Source organism: Ipomoea triloba, chromosome 8 (assembly GCF_003576645.1).
Source record: "Ipomoea triloba cultivar NCNSP0323 chromosome 8, ASM357664v1".
In the NCBI taxonomy this organism is placed as follows: Eukaryota; Viridiplantae; Streptophyta; class Magnoliopsida; order Solanales; family Convolvulaceae; genus Ipomoea; species Ipomoea triloba.
Genome location: NC_044923.1, coordinates 2,924,856 through 2,939,413, shown reverse-complemented (window position 1 = coordinate 2,939,413; position 14,558 = coordinate 2,924,856). Strand labels below are relative to the sequence as shown.

The following is a 14,558-nucleotide window of genomic DNA, read 5'->3' as shown; positions in this document are numbered from 1 at the left end:
GATATATGATAGATCGGATTAGCTATATATGGTTGGTGTTTATTTAACTTATGATCCCAACATAAATCATACGCTTTGTTGAAAACACAATTTGTGTAATAATATGATCAAGAGAAATAAGATAGACGTACAAATGAATTCATAGTCATTCTGGGTGAGCCATATGCGTTTTGTCAAAGTTACTGTTTTGGTAGTTACGACTTACTCTATAATTACCACTCATTATTAGCTCTTCACAGATATGATAAATCGCAAACCTATTTGGATGGAAAATTCATTTAGTAATTACAATGCTTTAAATTTGAATTCAGCTATCTATATAGGTAAATAGGTTAATTAACCTCATTGTGAAATTAGACAATTCATCAATAATTCATGAAAATAAATTATTTTTAATTCCAAAATGATAAATATAAGCGTGAAAAGTATTTTTCTTATTGATATTGTCCAGGCAAAAATTTAAATTTTTATGTTGTCAAGCGATAGTTTGGCATCCATATCGATAGTACCAAGTAATTATTTATATTATTTTTTTGTTATACCAGCTATTGTCAATACTTATACTAATTGTATTTAAACAATTGTCATATATATATATATATATATATATATATATTGAATACTATTATCATATATAATTATATTTGGTACTGTCAAAAACCAAAAATACATTAATGTTTGTTGTTTTTTTCTTTTTTGGTGGGGGGTAGAAGATGAAAAAGAAATCACGGGTCACGATTCATTTGGGCTGGTGAGAAGAATCCAAAAGTGGGTCCACATGATAGCAATCCACGCACCAGCTGTAACTGATTTCACTTTCCTTCGTACGACTCATAGTACTATGTCATCAATTCATGTTCATTCCACGACAGCTAAATGACCAAGTTTCTTTTTTAAACAATTCTGTCAAAGTGTTTGAATTTTTAAACTACTATTAACTCGGGTACAATGTAGTATCTTATTTGAATTAATTAATTATGTGTAACTTAAGTTTTTTTAGTACTATTAACTATGTTACAATGTAATATCTGTCCATATCTACTTCCTCAATCTACTGGCCTCCCATTTAAGAAAATCATTTCCTGCCACTAGACCAAGTCATTGACAACTTAAGTAAAATACATTTTTATGGTATTTAACCAACTAAAATCACAAAATGAGTTTCACTTAGAACACGCATTTGAGAAACTACAAAGAAGTTCTCGTAAATCATAGTTTATTTTTCTTGTTCTTTTTCATTATATTATGATACCTTCAAATTAATTTTTAAATAGAAATATTCTTAAATTTTATTTTTAAATAGGAATACTTTATGTTCGATTAGCAACAACATTAATCGTATTGTTATATTGTCGTTGTTATGTCGATATCATTATAAGATATTCCACACGTCATATTTCATGCAGTAATCTACAAATTACATAATAAATTAATTGCCACTATAACTATATCATTAAAATTTTCATTATATAGTGTAGCTCCGAACGATATTTTGATAATATTGTAATATTATTTTTATTACATTTTAGTATATGATATTTATTATAATTAATTTATTTGTTTAAATTAATAGACATGTTAATATATACGATGTACGTACTACTCGTGATGGTTACTACAAATTCTACCTACTCAACCCTTTCTAATTATACTATATATAGTAACCTCAATTTTCTAAACCTTGGGGTGTATTTTGAAACCAGGATAATAAATTATAGAATTTTTTTTTGAAAATGAGTCATTTTTCAGAAAATAGTTTCATTTTCAGTGTTTGGTTACATTCTGAAAAACTGTCTTGGTGTGTTTAGTTAATTTTTTTGAAAATGAGTAGAATTGTATAAATAAACATTTTAATTGGTTTATTTAAAATATACAAATATTTATAATAATATAAAAAATAATGTTATTTATTAAAAATTATATTTAAAAAAAAAACCTATGGTTTTCGCTGCAGAAACCATACCTATGGTTTTCGGCGGAAACGAAGGTTGTGAGTGTTATCGGAAATCAAGGTCTATGGAAAATGACTTCTACCAAATTTTGACGGAAGTCATATTTAGTTGACTTGATTTTCCAGTCATATCCAAACACTGAAAACTCGAAAAATGATTTTCAGAAATTATTTTGGAAATTATTTTTCGAGTTACCAAATACACCCTTAGTTAAAATCATCATTTAATATTTAGTTTGATGTAACCATACCTCAAAAATGTATAAAATTGTTAAAAATACATATAATACTTCAATAAATCTATTTAAAAAATATATTTTAAATTAAATATATAATATAAAATAGGGTGACAATCATAAACAATAATGAATTATGAGTTAGAAAATGATATTTATGTTTAGTATATAAAGTATATAGGTATCTACCATACGATGAAAATGAGAATATATAATGAATGTATGTATAAACAATAGAAAAGATAAAATGGAAAAGAAAAACAGATATTACTAATTGATTGGAAATATTAAAAAATCTTAATTTATATACTATATATAAAAAATAAAATCCTCTTATTTCATTTTTCGCCCAAACTTACTAATATCTATCCTTTTTTTTTTTTTTTTTTTTTTGTGTGTAGCCCACTCCATACCTAGAGCCAATGATTGAGCCCTAAACATGTGGTTAAGGATGAATGAGTCCCTTCCACTCAACTACACCTTCCAGGTTAACTAATATTTATTAATTGATAATATTATTTCTATATTCACGTATCAATACTATTAATAAAAAGTAAAATTCTCCATTTCAACTTTCCTGCACAAACTAATATTATTAGTAAAAAAATTTAATAAAGTTTAATTGGTAACAAAATTCTATTTCCCAAATTTTGAGAATAATTAAACCATTATAATTGTGATAATAGTGGAGACAAATTCTAAGTAATTTATAAGAAAAAATAATTTATTAGTTATTATTTACACCAATAATAATAATTCGAATACTTATCTATACTACTATGAATAAAAATAAAATCATCTTTTCTGAAATTCCCGCCAAAACAATAGTACCGATAAAATGGAAAATAAAACTGATTTTACTAGTTGATTGAAAATATAAAAAGATTCTAATGAAAAGGAAACGAAAATTAGGCAAATTGAAAAAGGAAAAAAATATTATTAATTGACTGAAAAGTTTTAAAAACTTTTAAAAAATTACACTTTTCTTAAAATTACACTAGTAATGCTTAAAATGAAATATGAGAATAACTTAATAGTAATATAATAACAAATAGAGTTGTCAATGCGAGTTGGCGGGGCAGGGGCATACCAAAGTGCAGGCGTAAGGAGGGTCAGCTCGCCCTGCACCGCCCCTACTAGGCTGGGCTCGCGAGTTAAGTGGGATGGGCTAAAAAGCATGTTCTAATACGGACTTATAAAATTCAAGTATGTCCACTCTTTTAATGGGACAGGACGGTCTAACTTGACGGATTAAACCCGTTTTAACAGTTATAATTAAAAATTAAAAATCTGTAATTGACAAATATGAAAATGACTTAATAATCACGAAATATTGGGGTGTAGAGCGAAAATAAAATAATTTTTAAATTTAGTATATATAGTCTCAGGCGCTCTAGAGTCCAGAAGGAATAATAAAAACAAAATAAAAAATAAAAATTAAGGAAAACAAAAACAATTTATTAGGGAGAAAGAGAAAGCGGCGCAGCGGCTGAGGTTCTTCGAGTTAGGGAAGTTGCAGTCATGGGAGCTTTGCCTCCGGCGCCTCATTGGCTTCCGCAAGACGATTTTTTGCTTAAGAATGCCGCCGAGGTAACAATGGAAGAAAAAAACAAACTCTTTTATTTCGTTTTTTTTTTTAAAGATAATTTTCAGAAAAAGTTTAGCCTGTTTAGCTCTGTTTTGGTGTTCGTTATTGTTAATTGGCTTTGGGTTTTCCTTTTTCGTGTTTTTTTGATTCCATGTTTTTTACTTGATTTTGTTTTTGTTTTGTTTTGTTTTTTTTTTTTTTGTATTGTTATGGTGAGACTGGAAACTCTTTCCCTTGAATTGTAAAACTTTGGTTTTTCACGGTATTGAATTTCATGGAATGTTTTGTTTTTCTCGGTTAGGAAAAGGGGAATTTTAATTTGTAGCTTTTAGGTTGTTCTTAATTGTTGTGTGCTTTGGTGTTCTTTGGGATATAGGAATCGCAATATAAATTCAAATTTGGTCTGTTTCATTAAGGTCTGTGTGTGATATATGGAAATTTTTGTGCATAGATATTTTACTTTGTAAGGGAAGAAGGATGAAAATTTAAAATAAATTTACTTGATTCACTGTAACTCTGTAAGTAACTCTGTAAGAAGCTGTTGAAGGTGAGGCAAAGGTTTCCTCTTAAATTGCTTGGTGAAAATTTCTGCTCTGCTTATAATTCTATAATGTTGAAAGGCGTGAATTTGATCATTGCTTCATGGCGAGTCTTGGTGTTATGTTCTGTTAAATGGAGCTGGTAGTTGGTTCTACTGTAATTTAGTACTCCGTAATTGTTTGCGGTGTGTAGTCTTATAGATAGAGGCATCGTGCCAGCGGATTGATGGTGTATAAAAGGAGCTGGCTAGGGCATGACCGGGCATTTAGAGCATTATGAAATTAATTAGCTATTTAAGTGCTATATCTTAGTTTCGAGGAGTGAATAGGGAGAGTAATCGAGATTTCTATTGTGTACTGGGGTTGGTTTCTTAGCGTTGTGAGGACGTGGAATTTGGCTAATGTTGTATCTTTTCCGTGTTTCCTTTTGTTTTAGGCGGGTGCTTCACTACAGTCGCTTGCTAAAGGTGCTGTGCAGTTTTCTCGGCGATATACTGTTCAAGAATTGCAAGATAGATGGAACTCTCTTCTTTATGATCCGTTTGTTTCTGAACGGGCGTCAACTGAAATGGTCCAGCTTGAGTGCTCTTTTGCAATATCAAAACTTAATAGGTTTGAGAATGACAAAGACATTAAATCTGTTTCTGGAAAGAGAAAAACTGAGAGCGTTAGAAGCTGCTACTATTCTATGCGGAAGAGAGTCTGTAACGAAGCATACCCTTCGATGGATATGAATTTTCTTACTGGGTCCAGTAATATGAGTGTGCCTCTACTAACAGACTGTGTATTTGAAGATTCATTGGCAGATCCATTTGGTGACCAACAGTCGGGATTTGATTTCATCGATAATGTATTTCCTGATTTTGAGGCTGCTCATACAAATGCTACTGGAGGTGTTGTAGATGCTACCTTTTTTGCAATGGAACACAATGATCACTTCATAAATAGCATCAACGTGCCCGAGAATGTTTCTGTCACCGGGTCTGAGAATGTTTCTGTCACCGGGCTCGAAGTCCCGGTCTTAAATTCACCGGTTTCAGATTGTGGCAAGTCATTTCAAACATTTGGACATTCGCCGTCTTCTCAGATGCCAGGCTGGACTCCAATTGAGGGAACTTCACCGGTTCTGCATAACTTTCAACTACCCAAGAAAGAGCCGGAAATGGTAAATGATTTCACGCTTCCTGTTGATGGTGGTGGAAATGAATTGAATACACCTGCATATGGTATTATTCAATCAGAACCGAATGTGGAGGACCAAGTACCAGGTGACGGGGGAATTTCTACTCCTATCCCTGATGATCTCTTAGCAAAAATCGATTCTATTCTCAACTCGTCAATTGAGGATGACATGTTTCCCATGGATTATATTGGAAACGAGATAATTAATGAATCTTATTTGGATACTTATGGATCACTCCTATTGGATTCTCCAAGTGCTGAACAAATAGCCAACGACAGCTTACCTCTAGTATTAGTTGTTCCAGACGAAAACCTTAATGTTGCTCAGCCCAAAGAATCAGCTGAAAAGTATCAATACCATTGTGGTGATCGGTATGTAGTTCATGGTTCAGAGGTTCAAATGCTATCGTCTGCTCTAAGTGTCAATCCCGCATATCCTGAACTGCGCAATGGAGTTATATGCTGCACGCTAAACACTGAAGACCCAGATATTCCGAGCAATGATGATGTTTTCCTTCCCATCTGGATGCCATCAACATCGTTACCCTCTATGAAGCAATGGAAATATGATGCAACTTTTCAATCAACATCCTCCTCCCTTAGAAATGCTTTGAATAACCACACAAACAATAATGGATGGTCTGTCCCGAAGAAGAGGGAACAAATTAATAATGAACAATCTTATATGTCTTCTCAAAAGGTTGAATTGTTGCAACATTCAGGAAAGGGTCTAAACCGTTCTGCCAGTGATTGTGGGGTTAGTTATGAGGTACCTAATAGTGGCACTGGAAACGTGATAAGAAGGAATACAAGCTCAAATGAAGGTCCGAAGCTAGTGACTTCACCGAGAATAACTACAATATGTGCCCTGCCTGTACCATCTAAGGAAACAGTTGCGCAAAGTGATCATGCAAAGAACCTCAATTGTAACCGCGATCCCCATCCACTCACATATCCTAACCCTCTGTGCTTGCAGAAGAAGACTGTTACCGTTAAGCACGAGCTAGATTCTGCTGATAATCTGCAAAAGAATGAACCATTTTGTGTTGAAATGGTCTCTACAAAAGCAACAATCCCAGAGTCAAGCGCAGAGGCTTTACTGTTGGAGCAAGAAGATGTGCCCGGTGATAGCGATGAGGACATACCTCACTTTTCAGATGTTGAAGCATTGGTGAGAAAATGTTACTGAGTATATCTTCACAGGAATAGGATTTTATCGATGAATTCAATACTAATGTGCTTTTTGCAGATCCTTAACATGGACCTCAGCCCCGATGACAAAGACATCTGCTTTCATAAGGAAGGTAGGTCCCGGTTTATTCTCATTTGGTCATTAATGTTTGCCCTTTTATTCTTGACAGAGGATTTGCTGATTTAGTCATATCAATTTAGTTTACGATCCACCCTTTTGTTCTCTCAATTTGTAGTTGCAAAATATCAACACCAGCAGACTAAAAGAACAATCATGAGACTGGAGCAGGGCGCCGAAGCTCATATACAAAGAGTGATTGCAGCTCAAGGAGCGTTTGCTGTTTTGTATAGCCGCCACTCAAGTCATTTTATTAAAAAACCAGAGGTATTATATTTTTTTTTACTTTTCTCGAACCATATGATGATGTTTTCCTGTTGCTTGAACAAGCTTTTGCTATATGGTATATTGTTATCATTCTTTATTTGAGACTTTAGGACCATTCCTAAAACTCATGTGATAGGTCTTATGATGTTGTGTTCTCGAAGTACTGGATTAGATATAGATGTTACTGCTCGTTCCTATCAAACAACTTGAAGTAGCATTCTTTTCTTTATGCCCTCGCTCTTGGGCTTTCTAATACAGTCCAATGAATGGTAGGTTTTGCTTGGGAGGGGAACTGCGGAGGCAAAAGTTGACATTGATTTGAGCGGAGAATGCTGTGGCAATAAGGTTTCCCGGCGGCAGGTAAACTATGCTCAGCCCTGAATTAATGATGATGGGTCGTTAAGTTTCCATTGAATTATTTTTACGTTTTAGATCTTTTTCTTGTCTTTTAGATAGAGGGGAATTGGAAAATACTTAAGTTTCTGTATTTGGCAATTATTAGAAAATTGATAGCAAATAGGAACTTTTAGCAGAATAGCATAAAGCCAATTTTTGGTAATATAGTAAGCCCTAATTTCAATGTTCATTAGACTTTACCTCGTTTATAGCTTAGCTTGTAAACAAGAGGTTAGTAGTGCCTTACTACTATGTCTGCATAATGTACTAATCCATTCTAATATTTATTTTTACTACCTATATAAGGCAATTATAAAGATCAACGAGGATGGAGTTTTCCATTTGCAAAATGTTAGCAAACATTTGATCCGCGTCAATGGCAAAGAAATAGTGCAAAACCAAAGTGTGCATCTTACATCGAGTTCTTTGATTGAGGTATGGCTTGCTTGCCACAACCGGGGCTGATCTGTTTCTCGTTGTTTATCAATTGCGATGCCAATGCTTGGTGCTCGTGTGCAGGTAAGGGGGTTGGCGTTTGTATTCGAGACGAACCACAGCCGGGTAAAGCAATTTGTCGATGGGATGAGACGAGGAACCATGTTCAAGGAAAACGAAGATTGAAAAGCTGCTCGGCATGCCCTGAGAAGTGCCAGGTTTTTCGTCGCACTTCCAGCGCTTAAGCTAGATTGTCCCCTTCCTTTCTCCCTGCTAACTCTCTTGAATGTGTAAAGATAGAAGTTTTCTGTGTAATCAGTAGGAAAAGTACTCTGCACTATTTATTTAATTTTTTTATGGGGGTCAAAACTACACTTATCCTTTTATAAATAGTACTAATTTCAAGTTCTGTTATCCTGTGAAATTTTCAAGTGGAAATACCCAAAAAAAAAAAAAAAAGAAAAGAAGAAAGAGCATGGCTTCAAGCTATGTGGAATTGTACTCAGCAGGCTTGCATCTTTGGTTCTATAGTCATCATCTTTGGATCTACCACACAGGAGATGTAAACTGCAAATTGTATTAGAAAGATTCTATGTAAAATGCTCGATTAAAAAGGTGTTAGTAAGAATTGAATTTGTGATTTTCAGGTACGAGAATTATGTTTCATCATTTAGTCATCTCATTCGGAGTCAGACTTCTGAATATTTTGGGATAATTGGTGGATTTTTAAGTACGAGAATTATGTTTCAGTTCTGAATATTTTGAAATAGTTGGTGCGATTTTCAAATACGAGAATTATGATTAACTCACTCGATCATCTCATTCGGAGTTTTAGTTCTAAATATTTTGGGGTAGTTGGTGGAATATTCCCTCCACAAATCTTATTTTCAGGTTGCTTGGAATAAAAAAATTATACAAGTCTTGAAGGCTTACAAACTTCTAATGACAGTAAGCAACAGTGGCATGTGATCTAGATCTTGGAGGAAGATTCATATTCATTCTTTTTTCTTAGCCTTATTTATTAACACATTAATGCATTCCTTTACTACCAATATTATACTCCCTATATGTTAAAACTTAATGGTTCATTATTACAAAAGCCGTGAGATATGTCTCAATATACCTATAAGTTTTTAAATATTTGTACACTAGTTTATAAACTTATTTTGAATTGGTTAACTAACTGAACTATACCCGATGCATATATCTAATAGTATGTACATATATATATATATGGGAGTCACGTACTTTACATTGAATAGTAACAATGTTGAATACCAAACATAATAACTGACAAAGACACCGACACACCAAACCGACGGGGACACCGACACACTGTACCGTGTTGTTATATCAGTTACAACGTAAAATGCATGTCTACTCTTATGATGTTCGATGATGACAGATAATTATATCGAGTTTTGATGAATATAAAATTGATTGATTTTCTCATGAACTCCACACTATATTTAAAGAGTAGACACTAGACAATAGATATCCAAGAACAAATCATAAACCCAACAATGAAGGTTTCTTTTGTGATAGTTTCATCTTTTCTTTGGAGTTTAAACTGCATAGTAGAATCCAAGACTCATCCAGGTGATATAGCGGTGCTAATGGATTTTAAAAACGGGTTCGACCCGATATCCATTCCTCCCGGATCCTGCCTGAGTTCCTGGGACTTCGCCGTCGATCCATGCGACTATATCTTCTCCGACCGGTTCACTTGCGGCATCCGGTGTGACGTCATCGTGTACGGTTCAAGCCGAGTCACGGAAATCAGCCTGGACCAGGCCGGATACAACGGTTCACTGTCTCATTCCTCCGCCTGGAACCTCCCTTACCTGGATGTTCTCGACGTCTCTTTCAACTCGCTCTCCGGCGACATTCCGGTCTCCGTCTCCAACCTGACTCGTCTGCGCCGGTTCAGTCTCTCCAGGAACTCTTTCACCGGTTCAATCCCCGGCTCGATCGGTTTGCTTCTCTATCTACAAGAGCTTTTCCTCGATAACAACCGCCTCACCGGTTCAATCCCGCCGAGTTTCAACGCGTTGGTGAGATTGAAGAGACTCGAGCTTCAAAACAATAATCTCTCCGGCGAGTTACCAAATCTGAGTCAACTCGGAAACCTGTACTTCGTAGACCTAAGTGATAACTCAATCTCCGGCCGATTCGCGGCGGTGTTCCCGAGATCCGTAATTGAACTCTCGATCCGAAACAACTATTTAACCGGCAGGATCGCCGGAAATACAGTATCGGAGCTGAGATATTTACAAGTACTGGATCTGAGTCACAACGAGTTATCCGGAAGAGCGCCGGCGGCGCTCTTCCGGCACCGATCGCTTCAACAGCTCACTCTTTCGCACAACAACTTCTCGCTCCTGCAAATCCCGGAAGACAGGGGCGTTCTTAGCAAGCTGATTGCGATTGACCTCAGCTACAACAAACTGCGCGGCTCCTTGCCGGAATTCATGGCGTCGCTGCCGATGCTATCGGCGCTGTCGTTGGAGCATAACAAATTCTCCGGGACGATACCGACTCAGTATGCAACGAAGGCGGCGATTCCTAAGGCCGGTACGGCGTCGTTCGAGCGGTTATTGCTGGGCGGGAACTACTTGTTTGGGCCGGTTCCGGGCCCATTATGGAGGTTGAAGCCCGGGTCCAGTAATGTCAGTTTAGTGGATAACTGTCTGTATAGGTGTCCAGAAGAGGTATATGTTTGTCAAGGTGGGATTCAGAAATCCCCAGTGGATTGTAACAAGTTTAGGCCCATGATTCCTTAATCTTTTCTACCTAGTATTTTTAGGGCAAATTATACCATGGACCAGGTCTACTTTGCATTATAGATCCTGGTCCAAAAATAATCTTCAGATTTGTATCTATAGTTAACATATTATGTACTTGTAGTTGAAAGTTTTTGTACCTATAGGTTGTAGCTATCATATTATGTGTCAGCAATTATCAAGTTATTATTTGTTTACATGTACAGAGCCTCGTATGTACAGAATGAGTTAACTGAAAACTCTGGTCTATGATATAACAATTGTGTTTTTAGGTTCCCAATATAGCCTTGGTTGGGCCCCACACACATGCCCATTAGGTCCATACTTTACTTCATGTTTAAGCGACTTAAATATCTCATGTGGTTGGGCCCCACACACGTGGACCGGTCAAGTCCATATTGTGCATCGGTCATGTTTAAGCAACTCAAATACCTCGCATTTGAATTAATGTTTTTTTGGTTGTCAGCATGCTTTTCATTTGTTTGAGTTGATGAAACCTCATTTGACATGCTTATGATGAAATGTGTTGTTGGAGCTCATGCTTTTCAATCCTCTGCACTTGTTCTCAACAAGGTTTTTAGTTGTCGTGGAGGACTAAGTACGGTCAGGTGATATTTGTTATGCATATTTCTGACGAGGTCTTCAACATCCATTTTCAATAAGAAATTTCGTGTCTACCTTTGATAAAACCTTCTACACTTGTCTTATCGTGTCTTTTATATGAATGTATGTAATTTACATTTTATATTTATTAATCACTAGGAAATTATATTCCTAAGATAAATATACAAAATGAGTTGTTCCAATCCTAATGGAGGCAACCAAATACATGTAGAGCAGACCAAATCTCAAGCTTTCACACAAGGAAATCCACATCTGATCTGGTGATTTTCCCCATTCTTTTTTGTTGTGCCACCCTGCACCAAAAAAGTGTTGTTTTGTCTTTTAGTTGATATTGAGTGGCTGCGCTGGGTGGATGAAAAACCCTGTTGCATGCCCTTTTTAAGGAATTTTTTTCTCATACTAAATCAAGGTTTGGTGAGGCACATCTTCTTGAATGATGTCCCAGTTGACCACAATAGTTTTTGGGGCTTGCCGACTAGTTTTGCACTTTTGCTTTCACTTATTGGGGGAAAAATAAACTTTTGCTGCTTTTACGTGCTCAACTGGTGCGTGTACTGCACGTGCTCTTTGGGAGCGACAGGTACGTCTAATGCAGAAAAATTTTCATTTTTTTTGTTGTTGTTGTAGTGGGATTCACATAAAACTTGCATTTGTAGTAAGTCAATTTCATTCTCTCTCCTTCGACTCAACCTAGAAACCTGCAAAAACCATGAAAGAGAAAAAAATTTCTGATGAACTTACTCTTAAGAAAACTTTAACCATTTCAAATTAAAGTTAGGATCGTGATCTTGAAACTCGTCACCTATTGAATTGCCTCTGCCAATTGAATCCTACGTCTTACAATTGTCAATGAAGCAAAGCTGAACTATGTCTCAGGAAAGCTTTCAACCATGTTTAAAAAAAGTTAGAACCCCAATCTTAAGGGTTGCCAATTATATTCAGCCATATATCATATGCCTGTGAAAGTCTGTGTGTGTGTGTTTTCCTGAAAATATACTTGTTAAAGTTGAACTATGCTTTGGGGTAGCTTGGGGTCAATAATGCAACAAATTATGTAGCAGTTTCTGATTTCCATGCTGCTTGACTAGAAATAGCAGCTATATATGCAATTTGTTTTTACACATAAAAGTGAACCTACTACTCAATCATTGAACCTTTTAAATTATTAAAAAAAAAAACATCATAACTTTTTTTTCTTTAATATTTGATAATCACATTAGACTTAAGATTAATCTAGAGTTGGACATTATATTTCTGGAATTTTATTCAAAAATTCATAGGTTACTATTTTATTCATTAGATCCAAACACGATATCTTGATAAAGAAAAACTAAACTCCTTTCCTGAAGCTTTATTTAATATTACGGAGAAGCAAAATTAATAAGAAAAGTTCAAGTTGAGTGCTTTGTCAATAACCCTTGTTTTGTTAGTTCATACCATGCCTTTTTGGTATTCAACAATCACATTAGACGTTGATTAATTTAGAGTTACATTTATTATTTTATTTACAAGATTTAACTCAATATCATATACGATCCCATTGGCTCAGCGAGAGATTGTGAAGTGGTACTTAAGTTAGGGTCAAACCTCCACTCATAAGCTAATTTTTTGTGGTGAAGTTACGATTTTAACTTGAGTGTCTCATTATTTAGTAATCTTGTTAAGAGGTCGATGGTAAAAAAAATTACCAAGAAGATTATCTGGGCCAGGAAGGTGCTATCTGGCGCTTGATAGAACAAAGGAAATGGGGAATGCAAGTTGAATATAATGGTTTGTTGATAATAAACCTTCTTTTATGTTTTTGGTGGTGCTCATCTTGTCAATGGATTTTATGCAACTAAATTGCAAGCAACTTAAATGATGCTTTGACAATGGCACTGGACAATGTATTCCTGACGGCTGTGATATGACCAGAAGTGTGACACAACCTCTGCAAACAAAATCAATTTATCCATCCGTCTCATTTTATGTGTCTGATTTACTTAATAAAGTTTGATTAATGTTATTTTTAATTTAATTTTTCATAATATTAAATTTAGTATTAGTATATAGAATTGCTTCAGTAGGTTGAGAAAGTAGTTATGAAGATATTGCATTGTAACAGAGTCAGTAGTTCTCAAAATATATATATATATAATTTATATATAGAAACTACATTAAAAACACTATTTAACACAAAAAATTAAATTTAAAAATAATTAAAAATACTAAAGAATATAAGTAAAAAAATAATTAGTTTGACTATTAAATAATAAACATAACAGGTAAAATGAGATAGATGGAGCAAAATCTTGCTGCCAGTTTTTGTCACTGCCTTTTAAAAACTTGTGGTGTTCACACTTACTTCTTTGGTCAATTGAATACATATTCATTATAAAAGAAAACCCCATTTAACATCATTTATGTTGTGGCTATGGTTGCAGTATGCGCTAGGCATTAGTGGGGAGGTACAATAGTACCTAGTGGCCTAGCGCTTAGGCGGCTAACTAAAAAAAATAAAATCAATGTGCCCGAGTTAACCTATGATATTACATATTTACATAAGAAGTTATTATAAGTTTAATTATTTAACCTTTCACACATATATACAACAAATTAAAATGAGATTGAATTAAAGACATAAGACGAAAATGAGACTGCAATAAACAATATCAAACATATGAATCATCTTTAATTTACTCAAATGATTTGCTTTCTATCGTACCAAATGTCTTCTAAAGCAAGCATTAAGACAAACAGTTGGCCTTGTTCGTTGCCACATGTACATTATATTATTAATGGCAAAATATATGAAGAAGGGAGATCCTACTATTATACTACTACATATTGCTAAAATAATGTCATGCATGATGTAATAATGACAATATTAAATAAGTAATATTATATAAACTCTCACTAATGAACAATTAAAAAAAAATTATGAACATTATATACTCTGATTTATCCAACACAGAAACTGGTTTGGACACACACACACACACATATATATATATATATTCTTTCAATAAAATCAAAATATGTGAAGGCTAGGAAGTTTTGTTCTCTTTGAGAACTCTGAATATAATTATTGACATTTATATTAAGTTGAGTAATTAGAGCAAGACCAACACAGATCTTTTAATGAGTTTTTGAGTGAGGTGGATAAAAGAAAAAGCAGAGAGCCATTGAGTCTCGTCGGAAAAAAATAAAAAAAATCCAGTACACGTTTTGCATACCATTAGCCCTAGTGAACATGTGCCCGTTGAACA

The 14,558-nt window shown here is 34.6% G+C and overlaps 2 protein-coding genes across 2 annotated transcripts; both read left to right on the top strand.

The window, feature by feature from the left end:
• The first annotated feature begins 3,639 nt into the window (after positions 1-3,639).
• LOC116027976 lies at positions 3,640-8,551 on the top strand. The gene is made up of 7 exons (XM_031269776.1): positions 3,640-3,777; positions 4,751-6,667; positions 6,746-6,800; positions 6,924-7,072; positions 7,346-7,432; positions 7,775-7,903; positions 7,988-8,551. Exons 1-7 carry the CDS (start codon positions 3,709-3,711, stop codon positions 8,087-8,089), a joined length of 2,508 nt encoding a protein of 835 aa, XP_031125636.1. The 5' UTR covers positions 3,640-3,708; the 3' UTR covers positions 8,090-8,551.
• Positions 8,552-9,455: 904 nt separating this feature from the next.
• On the top strand, positions 9,456-10,868 carry LOC116027146 (leucine-rich repeat receptor-like protein kinase PEPR2). Its single transcript, XM_031268583.1, has one exon. It carries the CDS (start codon positions 9,520-9,522, stop codon positions 10,684-10,686), a length of 1,167 nt encoding a protein of 388 aa, XP_031124443.1. The 5' UTR covers positions 9,456-9,519; the 3' UTR covers positions 10,687-10,868.
• Positions 10,869-14,558: the final 3,690 nt, after the last annotated feature.

Bases quoted from the DNA above. Each gene is read 5' to 3' on its own strand.
- LOC116027146 (XM_031268583.1), top strand. From the start codon at position 9,520: ATGGATTTTAAAAACGGGTTCGACCCGATATCCATTCCTCCCGGATCC.
- LOC116027976 (XM_031269776.1), top strand. From the start codon at position 3,709: ATGGGAGCTTTGCCTCCGGCGCCTCATTGGCTTCCGCAAGACGATTTT. The intron at 3,778-4,750 runs GTAACAATGGAA...CTTTTGTTTTAG, and splicing joins TGCTTAAGAATGCCGCCGAG to GCGGGTGCTTCACTACAGTC. The intron at 7,904-7,987 runs GTATGGCTTGCT...GCTCGTGTGCAG, and splicing joins CATCGAGTTCTTTGATTGAG to GTAAGGGGGTTGGCGTTTGT.